Here is a 16,945-nt window from a genome sequence, read left to right on the forward strand (position 1 = left end):
GGGGGAGAGAACATTGCTCTCTTATGTCATTATTTTTCTTTATGAAGGAGTCAAATATATTGTTGTTGCCATATATAAAAGTGCACGAACCCTTACAACCGGGCGTGTCCTGCTTAAAACGTTGACTTTACACCAAATGAGGGGGTGAGGGTGAGGATGCATGGGCCTCCAAGTGTGTGTATGTTTGTGTCAAAAAGAAGAGAGATGTAAAGAAGTTGACAGTTGTACAAAGATGAGGGAAGAGAGATTCTGCCTGCTTAGTTTGCTGTCAACATCACAGGCAGCTTGTGTGCATAGGCGACATATTAGCGGTTCGCACGGTCTTTGTGATTCCAAGTGGGAATGAGAACAGAAACTTTTATTATATGCTTGATATCTCGACAGGAAAATTAGTCAGAGTGTCAGCTGAGTTTGATTTTTATTGAAAACAAATAATTGAAACTGAGCAGCAGAAATACAATATTACCATAAATCATAAAACGCGCATCCTGCTCAATGTGGTACACTGTGGTTCTTCACTGTTAGTGACTTCTCCTACTGTGAAATGACTCCAAGCCAGTGTAACACAGTAGATGAATAATACCAGAGCTGAGAGAGACGATCCAGCTGTGCACCAGGCGAGCAGCAGCCGCACTGAGCGCACAGCTTTATGCTAGATTCATAACTACATAATATTAAGTCTGTTAATACTGAGCGGGATAGGTCAGATATCCAAAAAGTCCGGTGCTGCGTCGAAGTTCCAGCGTTCACATTTGATCCAGGACACTGAGGCAGTGATATTTTTTGATTGAGCAGCGTATTCTTGAACATTAATGTCTTTCTCTGGTGTTTCCCTCACATCTCTGGGACTTCAAACGGTGGATTTTAAACTCAGAAGTCACCCTACCTCTGACTGACAGAAAGCCAGGCAGCAGGCCTCGCTGTATGAATTTGGGCCGCGTCCTGAAGGGAGCTGGAAGACAGATGCTGGACGTACAGTGCAGAGGCAAAGCGGAGTCAGATGGGACAAACAGTCTTTGATGAGCTGGGCTTGTCAGGGTTTAAGTCACGACTGCAGTGGGGTTGAAGGGAGAACCGTGTGGGGTCTGGGATCAGGCTCTTCCTGCCTCAGATGGGACAATAACAGAGTGCTGAAAATTGTCATTTAAGACTGATTAGTTGGCCTAAAAATGTGAGTGGAGGATAAAATTGGGATGTGAAATTTAGGTAGCCTACTCATTGATGTATCTTTTATGAATAAACCATACAAAAAAAAAAGTTTCAAAATTAAATTCCATTTCAAACACATGTGCATTAAAAATAATTAGGCTGATTAAATTGAAGGCATGAAATTGACTCAAGGGTTATTATTTCATCCCTAACATTTCCTAAATTAAATTCCACTGCAACATTATGTTTTCCACATTACCCCAAATGTATTCAGCGGTGAAAAGGTGATATTATCGAAGCTGAAACTCAACTCTGTTGGAATAACCGGCTCCACGGTTCTTGCAAGGCCATGTTTATCACTATTACAGATTTAATTACTACTATTCACATTTATCCATCCATGAATTGTTAGTTGATCTTTGAGAATGTTGGACAATGTGAACCATATTTCTGGTGTTTGGGGCACACGGAGGGGAAGTGTAACTCAATCACTCTTTTTTTTTTTTCCTCCTCCTCCCTGTCCACATGACGAGGTGCCAGATGCGTGTCAGTGCTTTCAGACTTTATATATATATATATATATATATATATATATATATATATATCCCTCCCACATGCTCGCACACATGCATAGACATGTATGCATGTGCACATCCATGTACATATATACTTATGAAACACAAGAAGTCATGTTATTTCAAGTTACTTCCAGTACTCAGGCCTTAATACTTCTTTTTTTTCTGTCTCAACACAGCAATCTTATTATAAAAGTCTACATACAAATTTACAGCATAAAAGCAAGCTGCAAAAGCCACGATAGGACACAAATAACCTGACAGCTGTGCCTCCCAGTAGCCCCTTATATTTTGAAACAGGCCTGGTGTATCAAAGGCCTTTGTCTTAAAGACTCTCTGCAATAAAAGCCTGTTTGGGAGCAACGGAAAAGAAACACAGAGTGGCAATACACATGTTGCTGTGTGATGTGGCACTCCAGAAAGGACTCATTGGGAGACTGATGGGTAATCAGGGCAGAGGGTGGAGTGGCTGATGAGAGCCGGCTGAGATACGGAGTCTCACAGAGGGTAGATGATGCCCTCTACAGTAGACACAGGAGGGGCAGGCGATGCAGGCCTGCTCACTAACTGTCCTCAGAGCATCCACACTAAAACAGGAGACATTTCACTGGAAGAAAACAATAACATTGTTATAATTTTTTTCTCAGTGGGAAGTGATGTAAAGATGTTATTCATTTTTGTTTGTTTTTTTTTTTTTTTTTTGGAGTAAGATTTTATCAGAATGCGTGTAGTGCTGTTGTGTTTTCTTACTTTGGAAAAAATGCTTGATTGAAAACATTTTTGCATCCTTTACTTTGCAGTGTTGGAAGTACTCTTCTATCTTTTATTTAAAGAAGAAGCAATACCACACTTTGAAAATACTCCTGCATTTAAATTATACAATATAAAGTACGTAAATATTATTAGCAAAATGTACTCAAAGTATCCAAAGTGAAAGATTTTATAATGCAGAGAATGTGGTGTTATACTGTTATATGTTATTGGCATCTTTTTACCGATGCTTTAATCAACAAGTACAAGTTTACTGTTTAAGCTTTTGGAGGAAGTTGTAGTTACTTCGTATACTGCTGGGCAGCCTAAGCTGTAACAATGCATCACATTTTATGAGCTCGTCGTATTTTTCATATAAAATCTTTATCTGCAAAGTTAAGCTGTCAAATAAATGTAGAACAGTATAAAAAATGCAGTATTTCCCCCTGAAATGTAGCGATGAACTATGAAGTAATGTACAATGGAAACACTCGAGTGGAGTACTCGACTGTTACTATGCGTAATTGTGGATCGTCGACATGGCCCGTTGGTTTATCCTTTGACGCTGTTGTGTTCAGTTTAATGAAGCCCCGTGATAATTTGACGACAGCAGTTTGTGACATTTGGCTTTCGCATCACTGGCTTTGTCAGAAGATGGGAAGTGAAGCCCGTGTAAAGTAGAATACCTGTACACCTGCACAACAGCTCTCCCCTGCGACCGAGTGAAACTCTACTCCTGCGCCTCTACCTGACTCACCGCTCTCCGGTGACTCACTCACTTCTACCTTATGGAGTGTAGGCTAACTCACTTCTCGCTCGGGCTCGTCTACCCTGACGCTCTTCTGAGTCGCACTTAGTCGGGACGTAGCGGTAACACAACACGAACTGACGGACTGACGGAGTGACGCGTGTTACTGACTGAAAATGTCCGTCCACAGCGTTTGGAGTGCGCGAACGGCCCGGGAGAGCGCCGACATGTCGGTATGTACGAGCAGGTTGTGTGCGAGAAACTCCTAACTGTGAATACGGACAGAGAGAAAGGCGTGAAACGTAGCCCCCCGTGTGTGTGTTTCGTGAAGGCATAGACATTACACGCAGACCTGTCCGGTCGTCTATATAGGCGTGATAGATTATGGCAGAGGGAATGGATCTGACTCCAGACACCACGTGTTGGAGTCGCATCAGCGCAATAATTGCTGCGCGCTCGAGCTATATAAACCACAAAAAGCCTGAGCACGGGAAACCCCGGCCTCCAAACACTAACCGCATTTACGGCTACAAAAACGGGATTCTATTTTCCGCCTCCTTCATCTCACCGGCGATGATTTTTTTCCCCCCCTCGACTTCATCAACCCTTTTAACCCTATACAAAACTTGCGGCACGGCCGGGAGGTTTCACGGGGAGTTGTGTACTATTAGCAGGCGTCGCGCGGTTATGGCAGAATATCTCCGTTAAGTATTGTTAAAGCTTATTCCTTTGAATTTGAAAACTTTTTTTGTGTGTGCATAGCCTGCGGGCTTTCTGAAAGCCTTTCAGTTTGACACAAAGACTTCAGTGACGCACCTGGAGCAGCGCTTTGACTTTTCACTAAAGGAAGACAGACAAAAACTCTTTTTTTTTGGAGCTTCTGAGTCGACTGTTCCATTTTAGTCCTGCTTTTTTGTAATTGTATAGCCTATTACGCACTCGGACATTTATTTGAAGTTATTTATATCTCCGCACGCGAGCAACTACGCCTGCGTTATGGCGCATGGACGCTTTCCTCGAGAAGTCTGAAAAAAGAGCTTGTCATTTTAAAACATCGTCAAGTTTTCAAGGGTTGTTTTTCTTGTCGGGGAAGTATAGTTTATGTCGTTTGAAGGCGCCCACTAAAGTTTGTAGTGGAGAGGGTTTTGAAACGCGGTGTGCGCTCACAAATTCCCATTTTCCACTGGCAGACGCGCTGAGGTTGAGCGAGCAGCGCCGCACACCCCCGAGTTCCTGCCTGAGTGTGTGAGAGAGAAAGACTCAGAGGAGCTGGAGAGCCTTTGGTGCCCTTTTTGATAATCCACGCTGTTGTGATGCGAATTCCCGTAGATCCCAGCGCCAGTCGGAGGTTCAGTCCGCCGTCCAGTAGCCTCCAGCCGGTCCCAGGGAAGATGAACGATGTGAGCTCCCCAGCGGGGCAGCCGGACGCAGCGGCGGCGGTGCCAAGACTGCGTCCCCACGAAAACCGCAGCATGGCCGAGATCATCGCCGACCATCCGGCCGAGCTGGTGCGGACCGACAGCCCCAACTTTCTCTGCTCGGTCCTGCCCTCCCACTGGCGGTGCAACAAGACGCTGCCTGTCGCCTTTAAGGTGAGTCCCGTCTCCGTGATGAAAGGGGAGGTAAACAACAAATGATGCGGTGTTCACTTCACTCTAACCGCTAAATTAAGCCAAAAGTTGATTTTTAGAGAATGATTTTACTTTGAAACACAATCTCTACTACTTCAGTTAATTACATAACCATTGCCGATTTTGACACTTTTTAGTTGTGCTTATTATCTTCCCTCTTTTCCTCTTTTACTTTAAACCTCCTGTATTTATCGCAGTTTCTGAAAATTATGCTGTTTTGTGCTGTTATGAAATTGCAGAAATTGCAGGCTATAAACATCTGAAGTGAAGCATGGATTCTGGTATGTGATGTGGGAGTTTGTTAATGTCACTTCCCAAACAAAATACGTTCAGAAACCTAATTTCAAAATGAAAAATTATCAAGCAAATGTGAAGTTTAAAGTGACAGAAAAATGTTGAAACCTTGTTCACATGTGTTTAGGAACTTGGAAGAAAGGAACTTGTTACGTTTCATAAACAAGCAAAAATCTGCATTTTGTTTATGCCAATAATCAGTTAGTCTAGTAAACTATAATAATTTAAATAGTTCTGCCTGCTACTGAATAATTCCACAATCAAAGCTTTGTTGGTGATTAATTACAGTTTTCTATATTAGGCAATAATTTTCATGTGTTAAACATATTTTAAAAATAAAATATTATGACATTTTATATATATTGCTTTTTTTGGTATTACTCTGCATATGCTGCATTTTAATATCCAAAAAAGCACATGCAGAAAAAGATCTTTTTTAACAAGCAGCAAAGGCTTAATCGTTTATACATTTCAGGCCTCATCAGGCATTTTTGAAGTTTGACGATCTCTTGCTCCCATGATAATTCACAGGAAAGGCCCTATTAATTACTTGACAGATATTATTTAAAGGATGGATCAAAGACACACCAGAGTGGAAATTTGTAGTTGCAACCCTGGCTCCAAATCAAATGTGACACATTTTAAAATATATGTGTTATTTAGCTGTTCTTATTACAACGGCTCTGTAATTATTACTGCTCTGTGGGCCTACTTGTGCTCTTTTATCCGCATCCAGGAATCTAAATGATAACACGAGGCCTCAACGCTTTTGTTTTAAAGACTCTATGTGAGAAGTGAATCGAAATTAAATCCATTTATCAACATGATTTGGAGAAGGGTGGTTGATGTTAAACAAGTCTGTCACATTAGCTAGATGAATTCTTTTATCAGTGAAACTGAGGTTTGATTTCATTCAGCTTTTGGCTTTGAATCTAAAAGAACTCCTCTATCAAATTTTGTGCTGTAATGACTTTTCTAATTTTCTTTAACCATGAACAGAGGAAGGGAACATGTTGTTGTATACTGCAGATGGAGTTAATGTTTTGCTGATTTTGAGTCAGAGAATGTGGGAGTAAATTTTATGTAATCGCTTAAAGCTTTGTCTTAAGTAGTTCCTGAATTTGTACCATTTGACCTTTGTGGCCTTGACAGGTGGTTGCTCTGGGAGACATACCTGACGGGACTGTTGTCACAGTAATGGCGGGGAATGACGAGAACTACTCCGCAGAGCTGCGGAACGCCTCAGGTGTAATGAAGAACCAGGTAGCACGTTTCAATGACCTTCGCTTCGTGGGCCGCAGTGGCAGAGGTGAGGCCCTAAACACTCTGTGCTCCATTCACTGTACATTACTACAGCTCAGTAAGAGCTATTAGGTTCAGTGGTGTGGATTAGTGGTCACATTCCCTTTGTGGCAACCACATAATGATCTCTAACTCTGGGCTCAAATCCCACCGACCGTCTCCTAAATTCTGAGCGGTGAATCATGTTGCACTCCCATTCTTTCTGTAAAATAAGTGTCCTTGATTTTTTTTATTTTATTATTAATATTTTTTAATCATCTAAGCCATGTGAGACAAAAACATTTTATAAAACTGCCTCTCACTTGGGATCTTTGCCCTTCAGTTTAAGAAACAATGCTTGCTTGCATAAGAAATTGTCGATGCCAAAAAAACAAATCATTTTGTATCTTTCCCTTAATGTTCACCTGACACGACCCCGCTCAGTTCAGGCTTATCAACATGTTGGGTGGTGCTGCAGTCCCGCAGGCGATCACTCTGCACATGTCGTCAGGCTGTCACGCAGCAAGACAGAAGCGCACTCCTACTGGGTCAAATGGCATTCCCTGAATGTTTGGCATCACCAAAGCGACTGTTTGCATCATTAACCTTCTTGTTACTAAATCATCTTGTTTACAGCTGAGTTTTGGCACAGAGGATATGCTCACACCCTCTCTCACCCTCGCTGGAAATATTTTCTTAGACTTGTATTTTCTACCAATATCACAGACAGCAGTTGCCTTCGATAAGTTTGATATTGCTGAGTGTTTCATGCACCTCCACCAGTGACTTTTCCTCTCAGTTTCCTTCTCTGTTTTAGCTGTCAAAAAGGGAGAATGTAGGTGCTCAGTCAGGAGGCATGACAAAGTACAGAAAGCAGAAGAGACATAGTGACTGGACCTGTTGCCACGGAGTCCTTGCGTGCGTACCTTCGTTGTGACACAGAATCTAGTCACAGGAAGTGACATAGGAGCCAGGGGAGATCAGACTACGAGGTGTCTGAAATGAATACCTGCCAAAGACAGAGATAAGTACAAGCAGAGCAAACTGATAGGATGTGAGATAGCTAAAAGTTATGCAGAGTGAGGCGGGGAGAGCCTACAGAGATGGACAAAGATTGATAGCTACAGGCCTGAAATGGCCTCACAGTACAATGACAGCAAGCCTGCATGGAACAGGTGATTCAGAGAGAAATCGGATACTTGTGATAACATCATTAAAGGTAATTGTGTCATAGTATATGCGATTGCCTCTGCAGCAAGTCCCAATTAGGTTGCATGTAAGAAATGACAGCAGCAATGATTGCAGGGAAGCAGGGAGTCAACACAGAAGGTGTCCCACTTTATTGTGGATCACAAGCTCTGGTTCACCCACATGCAGTTCAGATCAAGTATGTGGATCGCCTGTTGCACCTGTGATCTTTTATCTCCCCGAATCATCTTATCATCACTAACTTGAAAGGGATGTTTCCAGTAAACTTGAGCATGGAGCAGAAGAGGGAAGGACACGCACGGGTAGTTGGCTGAGACTGAATGGACAGCTGCTCCAATGACTCGCTTTAGCAAACCTGCCCCCCGCTTCCTGTTTCCTGTGTGTAGCCATGGTTACATGATGCATCTGCATACCTCGGACGTTAGTGCTGCTGCTGACTTGGCTGTTGCACTGTGATTCATAGTGGTCCTCGTGGATGCACATAAGATAGCGCACACGCGCACGCACACACACGCACACACACACACACACACACACACGCACTCAACCCCAAGGCAGCAACTGCTGGGGATTATTGAAAGAGGAAGTAACTATTAAAATACCTCTCGCCCACTCACACTGGGATAGACACAGAGAAAGTCTGCATTACAAGATACTGGCTGTTGTCTGCTGTTAGTGTGCTTTAAGTCATTTTTTCGCAGTTTGTATTAGCTATTATCATAAGTCACAACCACACTTGTGACTTGGGGATGGGTTAGTGGTGAATGCAGGTCATTGTCTCCACAGATGGTATGTCATTTGATGTTGTTTGATGTCATCACAGGCAAGAGCTTCACGCTGACAATCACAGTATTCACCAACCCACCACAAGTGGCCACTTACCACCGAGCCATAAAGGTCACCGTGGACGGACCGCGTGAGCCCAGGAGTGAGTACAAAGGCATGCACATACAGTATGAGAATATGCTCACACACACACACAGCAAACAACATACTACTTTTTGAATATGCCCTCAAATTGGTACACCACCAACTCAGTATTGTACTTAAAAAACACAGAGTATTCACAAGGGACAGATTCTTAAAAGCAATGGTCAAAATCGAAGCAACAGAGGTCAAAATATCCTGCCTTTTAGAGCCTAAAACACTTGATTTTACTTTTTCCACAGTGCATCTCAGTAGCATCTTTCGTTACACACTCTCTGCCTCTTATATGCCCATTCAATTTGTAACACCGACTTGAATTCAAAGCCTGAACCAAGATAACCTTGATGACATCGGGTAAGTTTTTTCAAACTTTAGAAAGCTCCTTCCAAAACCACGGAAGACACTGGTAATATTTTTGTACTGTGAACCTTTTTTCACTGGCTGACTAATTATCCTTTAGATGAGTAAACTCAATTTCAAAAACAGTGGAGTGCCCCTTTAACTAAGCTGTGGGTGTGGCTGACTGCAAAGCTAGCCAATGGCAGCAGATGCCCGGTTAAAACCGTGACAGTCTAATAAACCAAATTAATTAAACATACAAAAAAAAAGTTTGTTTATTAGCAATCAACAGGCTTTTTTATTAAATTGCCCTGTCAGAAAGCAGCTCGGCCTCACATTTGACAATTTGAGAGAAAGAAGAGAAATTAAAAGTGAGGCAGAATATTCCTCAGAGGGTACACTGGGTAGCAGAATGCTAGCATCAGCTTATTTTAATGGGCCATATAAAAACAACTGAGGAGGGAAAAAAAACTTTACTATAGCCGTCAGTGCCAACTGGTCTGGCATGCAGCTGTTTCCCCAACCCTCCTCCCTATTCATAAAAAAACATATTCTCATCTCATGGCGTCTCATTGAATAATATCACATCACAAACAACCCGCCTGCTGGCCTGCCCTGTCACATATGGCACCAGGGCGCACAGAGACACAGCGGAGCCGAGAGACAGTAGGATTAGTACCACCATCAGTCTCTGTTGTAGTAAACCTGCCCGGTGCCAAAAAACGTCTCAGACGCTCGACATTACAGCATTCATCAACACGCACCCTGAAAAAAAGGCACATGCTTGTCGTCAAACGCACATGTACTCACAATCACGCCCTATTTTTCCCCTCCATCCCTCCTTGCTCTCCAGCCATCTTGTTTGATCAAAAGCATTTCCTGTGCATCTGCTGTCCCCCGTTAGACGACTTTCAAACAAGTCCTGTTATTTGGTGGTGAGCAGATGGGAGTCAGAGCAGAATTTGTTTAGAAAAGCCAGAGTTTGGTCTCAACAAAGTTGCAGTCTTAGATTTGCGTCCAGAAAGCCTTCCTGGAAGCCTGGACGTATGAGAAGTGAGACTGAGGTACTAAACTAGACAAAGGCACAACTACCTGATGTCAGGTGAAGGGATTCTGGCACAGTGCAGAAACTTTACACTGCCATCTATTATTATTCCCTTTGTCTCAGATCCATCTGTGGTCTGAGACAAACCTTTAAAGTTAAAGTTGGCATGTTCCAACTTCGGTCTCGGGACAGTAATTTAAGCAATAAAGAGTATGTCATCATATGTCACCCCCTGAACTTCTTTACTTTGCAGTTAAGTGGCCAGAATTACAGCGCTGGTGTAATTTACCCAAAAACTACAGCCAGAACACGTCTCCCTCTCAGGGGTCATTAAGCTGAGGTCGGAGGGTGGCAAAACACACATGTGCCCTCTCAACCGCGCCTCCCCTCCTCCAGGTTTTCAGCACAGAGAGACTTGGAGCTGAGAGAACCGGCTGTCTCCAGAACTGTGATTCTATCTGTGAACGCTTCATTGACACATGAGGGGTGGGAGGCTTTGTGGCCATTACAGCTCTATTTTGTGTTAAACGAGTGGGTAATTAGGAGGCCTGGGGTACACCGGGCGCCTACAGCAGAGGTCCACACAGAGACACACGGAGGAGAAAGAACAGTGGGCTGTCTTAAACCTGACATACACTGGCACTCTGTGGCCCTTCTCTGTAAAAGCACAGTGTTGAAGCTGGAAAATAAGCTCACAATTACACTTGATTTCAACATGGGCTGGTAAATGGTCTGAAAAGCTAAAATTAATAACCATTCTGTATGCTTTTATTGATTTTTTTTTTTTTTTTTACACTTCTGCTGATGTTATTGGCAGTTTTTGCTCCCCTGTTAATGACTTGCCTGGTTGTGGGTGTCTCATTCATGAAGGACTTTTTATGTTGGCGTGTTTGATGAGCCTTATGGTAGCCATATGAGTCTTCTTGAGGGATATCATTTCCCAGGCAGTACCTCATCTAACATGGGGGGGGGGTTAAAGTTGGACCACCCGTGAATGAAGAGAGCTCGTATCTCCGAACTGTGGTGCTGAGATTTAGTTAATTAATTATGTGGTCAGAGTGACGAATATCAATGAGGCCTAGTTTAAAGGTCTGCGGTATGATTTTTCTCAGAGGTTTACAATATACGTGTGTGTGTGTGTGTGGATTTTGCAAGTGGTTAGTCAGGTCCCTCTGGCCACTGTGTTATTAGCGGGAGGCTAACTCGGTTTCTGTGGCTCGCGTTGTGCTTAATCGCTTGACAGTTCTTGGTTACCCTGTGGTTTGCCACTGCACCAACAACTCGACGACTGTGCAGGCATGTATGTGTCAGTGTGTGTGCTCATGCGTGTGGGCATGTGCATGTCTGTTTTCTGATGCAGATATGATTGTGAATGCATGTATGTCTGTTTTCTAGTGCCTGTCTCTGTATGTGTGCACCCACATGACATGTTTTGCAGAGAGAGCGTGTGTTAGTGTAGTGTAGCCACTGTGCTGATTTGGAACTCGGCTAATAGACCTCATTAAATGTCATTTTGAGCTAATGGACAGGGAGTGGTTGTTTAAACCGGTATGCTTTTATAGGTGGTTCTGTCTCCTTTCAGCTGCTCCTGATGGCGGCTGCGGCCAGCTGAGACAAACTTCCTGAGTGATAATAGCCGAGCCGTAATAACACAACATACTAGACTTTCTGTCCAAACCCACTGTTCTCATTATAGTTAATTGACGACAGACAAACACAGGAGGTGACAAAAACCATTGTGGCGTGACACATACTGTGTCTTGCTGGGGTGTACTGCAGTGGTTATTGTGTGTAACTGAGTGTGAGTGACGTGTGTGTGTTGTGTGTCAGTGGCGGAGGTTGGCCCGTCTCTGCAATCTGGTGTTTGAAGCTGCTGGATCTTGGGGGGGGTTCTGGGCTTGGGGACAGGGTCGTGTTTTGGTTCGATTTTGGTCAGGGTGTTAACAAGTCTGGTGAAGAGGCCCTGGTTACTTACAGGCCTGCGGACAATATTAGTGGTTCAGTAGACCTGTCTGCCAAGCCAAACTCTCCCCGTGGCACACAGAGTCACATTAACACATATATGCACAGTGCTTGCAGATATGTTTCTATATACAGTAGCTTTCATAGTGATAGTAACTATTTGTATTGAATTATCAGAACAAGTTCTTTACAGAGCAAGACAATTATTTGTGCATTAATATTGAAAGATAAAAGGGAGAAATAAAATGTAAAATCATGCTGCAAGATAATGCAGCTTAATATGATCTCGACCAAATATGACCATGAAAATACATGCAAAGGAACTTTGACACAGAAGTAGCAAGTCTTAGCTTCTCTGGCAGGGTATTCCAGTTTCTAACATAAACCTATGCACGGCCAGGAGACCCTTGGCAGAGGACCTCGGGCTGTGGTCCGGCATACAAGGGGCCAGCAGTTGGCAGATTTTGAAATCAGTTCTGTAATTAACGGTGAAAGGAAGTTAGATGGGAGGATAGCGGTGATGTTTTTTGGAATCTGTCAATATCCTTGCTGCTTTGCTTCAGAACAAATGCAAACTGAGAGTTAGAGCTCCCGTTTAAATGTGAGTACAGTGAGTTACAGAAGTTCAAATTGTGATGTAGAAACAATGGATAACTTTCTTCAGGTCAGCGGCAGAAAGAAAATTGTGAATAGGATCTTTAAAGCAGGACTGTGTGCCCCTGTTAGCTTGAGCATCAAAACAAGATTTCTGCCCACAGGTTTAACATTTTTTGACCAATTTCCAACTTTGTTAAAGATGACCACAATTAAGTTGTGAGTACAGATTAAATGATCTCTGATTTATTGTCATTTAGCTGTAGGAAAATTGTCGCACTTCCAGAGCTTAATCTTGTCAAGGCAGTTAATGAGATTGTTATTACGGCCATACATATTTGATACATATGACTGAGTGTCATCTGCATAAAAAAGAAAGAAAGCATCCAAAAAAATGCCAAAATGAACCGAAAACCAAGCCTTGTGGCACACCAGTAGAGGATGATGCTGTATCACATGCAGAAAAAATCACAAAACAACCTTATTGGAGTGGTTTCAAGGCTACACCTTATTAAAACAATTTTTGAAAAAGACTGGGCATCATCTGTGCTGCTAGACTGGAAACTTTGTTAACATGTTTGTCATGATGACACCAAAGGGCCTCCATCACATACCTGCCATTACACGTGCTTCTATTACCTGCTGTAAGGCCTGGACTTACAGCAACCATTTATGCACAATGCTAAATGCGAAGATCCTCGCAGATGCTAAGTGCAACTTACCACACCATTTAGATGATGTCACACAGTTTTTATTTCATTTCCTTGAATTGTGTACAGCAATATGAGGCCCTTTACATCTCCATATTATTCTTTGCCAGTGACAGTGCCATTAAGCAATGTATTCAAAAAAACAGAATACACTTTTGTACAGCATCCAGGTAATTAAAGAGGATTTTAGAAGAGTCAAAACTCTCACAGTCAGACACACGCCCATACCTATCTGCTTCTGCCTTATTTAAAGCAGCTTTTAACAATGGGAGCCGGACAAATAAAACTCACCAAAACATCAGGAGGAAAAGGAATGAAAGGGAGGAGGGGAAAAAAGAGAGAAGAAAAAAAGACTGCAGGCTTTTCCAGAGGCAGTCAGTCAGTTGAATGTCTTATGAAGTTCCTTGAAGAGGTGCCAAGGCCTTTACAGCGCACAACACAAAATCATTCAGTGCTGGGGAGAGAGAGAGTGGAAGACAGCAGAATAAATAGAGAGCAAGGGAGGTAGAAAGTGAATCATAAAAAAGAGACAAAGATTAAGAAGCAGGGTCCACAGTTGGTCTGCCTCGAGCTACAGCAAAAAAAAATAAATAAAAAAAAAATGATTATCACTGAAGGATTTGTTCTCCTCTGTTCTGAATCAAAACACTTTAATGTGAGGAGAGAGGTGAAGAGGGAGCCTGTCTGTGTGTTTGTGTGCTCTTTAAACTTTGTGCAATATCATACAAGCGTGTATATAATGTGTTTTTGTGCTCAATAAATGTTTCGCCTTTGGGAATTGTTGTGTATGTCCTGTCTGCGTACATCCACACACAGAAACACACACACACGTGTTTGTGTGTGTGTGTGTGTGTGTGCGTGTGTGTGCCCTTCCCTTGCCTGGCTTGCTTCCTCCAGGCTGGAACGCATGGACCACACAGACGGCTGGCAGAGCTCCACGACAGCCTGGCTCCCCCTTTCTCTCGTCTCCTTCTCTCCTTCGCTCTCTGCCTCATCTCCCACATCTCCCCTCTGCTTTCTTTTTCAGGTCTTCCTTTTTTCTCTCCCTTTTCCCCCTGATTCTGTATTTATCATCTCCTTTCTTTCGTGCCTCCCTCCCTCTCTTGCTCCTCTCCCTTTGTACCAGACCCCCATGGTAGACGGGCGTCTGGCCGTCACCCACTCAGCGTTTTTCCTCTCGAGTCACGCTCTGCCAACTTTAGATTGCAACCTGAAATAATTCATTGTTTCTGTCCGCTCACAAAAAACAACACGACCACTGTGAGGGCTCCAAATAAAAAAGTGAAATATAGAGCCAGTGTATTCATTCATAGACTTTACTGGCTGTTTGACTATGAGATGACTGACACACACATACAGTACACACACACCAACTCAGACTGACTGATTCAACCCAGGCTTCGCAAGCATGGGGGGAGGTTTCTGAATCAGCCCCAAAGATACATTCATCCAATCACACCCAGTGATCATAAACCAGACTGAAGGGCTTTGAGGGCATGACGTGACACCAAAATTATAAATTATTCTATTTATTCAGGATTTTCTGGCAGTCTGCATTTTCCTCACATGTTAGCCTTCTAAGTCAGGCAGGAGAATTCCCCCGTGATCTATCTGATAACTGAAGCTTGATGTGCTGGTGGGGGTTCTCTAAAGGAATAAATCAACATTTTGGAAACATCTTCTTGCTGAGACATTAAAATCAATTACCAATTCAGTTAGCTACTTTCTGTCCGAATATAACAAAATCCACCTAATAGCATACTAAAGCTCACTAATTAACACATTATATCTTGTTTGTAACTACTTTATTATCTTTAGAGAGAACCAGGCTAACTCTCCTCCCCCTTTTCCCGTCTTTATGCTAAGCTAATGTGTACTAAGCTAGTGTTCGCTGTAGCTTCATATTTACCGTGCAGACATGGAAGTGGTATTTATCCTCTTATCTAAGGATCGGCAAAAAAAACAAATATTTTTTTTAAGTTTTTAGCCGTCAGAACACAGTTTTCTTCTTTAAAGCAATTCCAGATCCCAGTACAAACCATTCCTAAAAAATTTTGTATTTGAGGAGTATTTTCAGCTAGGACATATGAGGGAAGAGCTAACCATCTGTCAAAGATCTCCGCACTCAGGCTCAGATCCAATCTAATGCTGCCATTAATTACAGAGGACTTATATTCTGTTTGCCTACTTGCTCTTACTAACTGTTATCTGATCAGCAGGGGCAAGTTGATTCCAGACTTATGTCTCTGGGACGGCTGTAATAATACTATTCTAGGATCAGTGTGCAACTGTGTGATTAGAGATACTATCTATAGAGGTGTTGTCTAATCATTATTAATCTTTTTGGTGTGTGTGTGTGTGTGTGTGTGAGCCTACACTGTATGTGCATGTGTGAGGATGTATGCATGGTGCACGTGTGTAAATGTGCATGATTGCATATAGAGACGTGTGTTTGCATACGTCCACTCTTGCATGCGTGTGTTTCCTTTTGTGTTTCTGTGTGTGTGTAAGTTGCTCACATCTGGTCTGAATCTGTCCATGTTTCCGGCCGCTGGCTGGGCAGGGAAGTGGCAGGCGCTATCGAAAATCTCCGCTGTTTTCACAGGGATGATGGGAATCTCAGGGACTTTCCCTACGGCAGTGAAATCATCCGCCTTTCCCGCTCCTTTAAATACCCCCGGCTCATTCCTCCGCCCTGCTAGGGTTCCGATAAAACAGCTGAGATGTCTTGTGTTTGGCAACAGTTGTCCTCTAAAAGGTGTAATTAACTCATGAAAAACTGTATTTACTGTCAAGGCCTGCTAAACTAATGGACTTGAGGTCTGGCTGTGTGGAGTGTAAATTGGACCTTAATGTGATGGTTGACATGCAGTTTTCCTATAGGAGGAAAAATACACAGACTTCCTTTTAAATGGGTTGCATCCATACGTTTCTTGACAGAATGGCACTCCAAGGTGGAAGCTTAGAGCTACTGAAATTGTGACAAGTTTTAGTTACCAGTTACAGAGAGAGTCATGCAGCTCAAAATTTTCATTGTCTCTTTAAATATACATGAGCATATTTGGCTGCATTTTGGGATCTCCCTCAAAGATTCTGAAATCCTAAACGCTGTAACTATTTTACGGTTCGCTGTTCTCTGTACTCAGCACTCTTCACAGAGCCTGTGTCTCCTGACTGGTTCAGACCTATCCAGAGCTCTTAATTTACTGGTCATCAGGGTCTCTTCCTCTCCATGTGCCTCCTCCCCCTTGCGTCTGTCCCCCTCTGTCTCCCCTCATCCCCCTTACTCTCCCATTGCTATTTATTCCCATCACTAGGAGACGGGCTGTGCACAAAGGCCGCACTGTGTCCCGAGGCTTTTTTAGAATAGAAATTCAGTCTGTTGAAAATGGAAACGCTATGATTGACTGGGCACAGCTTGCACAGAGAGATGAGGAATGCCAGCGAGAGGCACAAATTATCCACAGGAACGATGAAGAAATATTATTAATGAAATATGGCCATGAATTATGTTATAAAGCAAAAAGAAACTTCAATAAGCTGGGGTTTTTAAGTTGCAGATATTATTAGTGCTCCAAAGCAACTATGTAAAGAAGCTGATGATGAGATTGTCTGTTTATTTTGAACTGTGTGATGCCAGTCCAGTAACGTCATTGTAATAAAAATCATGGCCCGTCTGACTGTCACTGGCTGCATTTTCACTGCCGCCACTGTCAAGTCATTGCAAAGCA

At 42.9% G+C, this 16,945-nt stretch overlaps 1 protein-coding gene across 4 annotated transcripts in view; it reads left to right on the plus strand.

Moving 5' to 3' along the window:
- runx2b (RUNX family transcription factor 2b) overlaps positions 1-16,945 on the plus strand; it is a 40,309-nt gene that overhangs the window by 13,548 nt on the left and 9,816 nt on the right. The window contains exons 1-4 of one of the 4 annotated variants that reach the window (XM_046373284.1): positions 2,844-3,455; positions 4,552-4,814; positions 6,300-6,456; positions 8,461-8,565. In XM_046373284.1, coding sequence (XP_046229240.1) covers positions 4,614-4,814; positions 6,300-6,456; positions 8,461-8,565 — 463 coding nt within the window. In that variant the 5' untranslated portion in view covers positions 2,844-3,455; positions 4,552-4,613. Of the gene's footprint in view, positions 1-2,843; positions 3,456-3,479; positions 3,926-4,551; positions 4,815-6,299; positions 6,457-8,460; positions 8,566-16,945 lie in introns of those variants that run through there. The other 3 variants (XM_046373282.1, XM_046373281.1, XM_046373283.1) reach the window with 3 other exon arrangements.

The sequence above is a fragment of the Scatophagus argus genome, chromosome 19, assembly GCF_020382885.2.
Source record: "Scatophagus argus isolate fScaArg1 chromosome 19, fScaArg1.pri, whole genome shotgun sequence".
NCBI lineage: Eukaryota > Metazoa > Chordata > Actinopteri > Scatophagidae > Scatophagus > Scatophagus argus.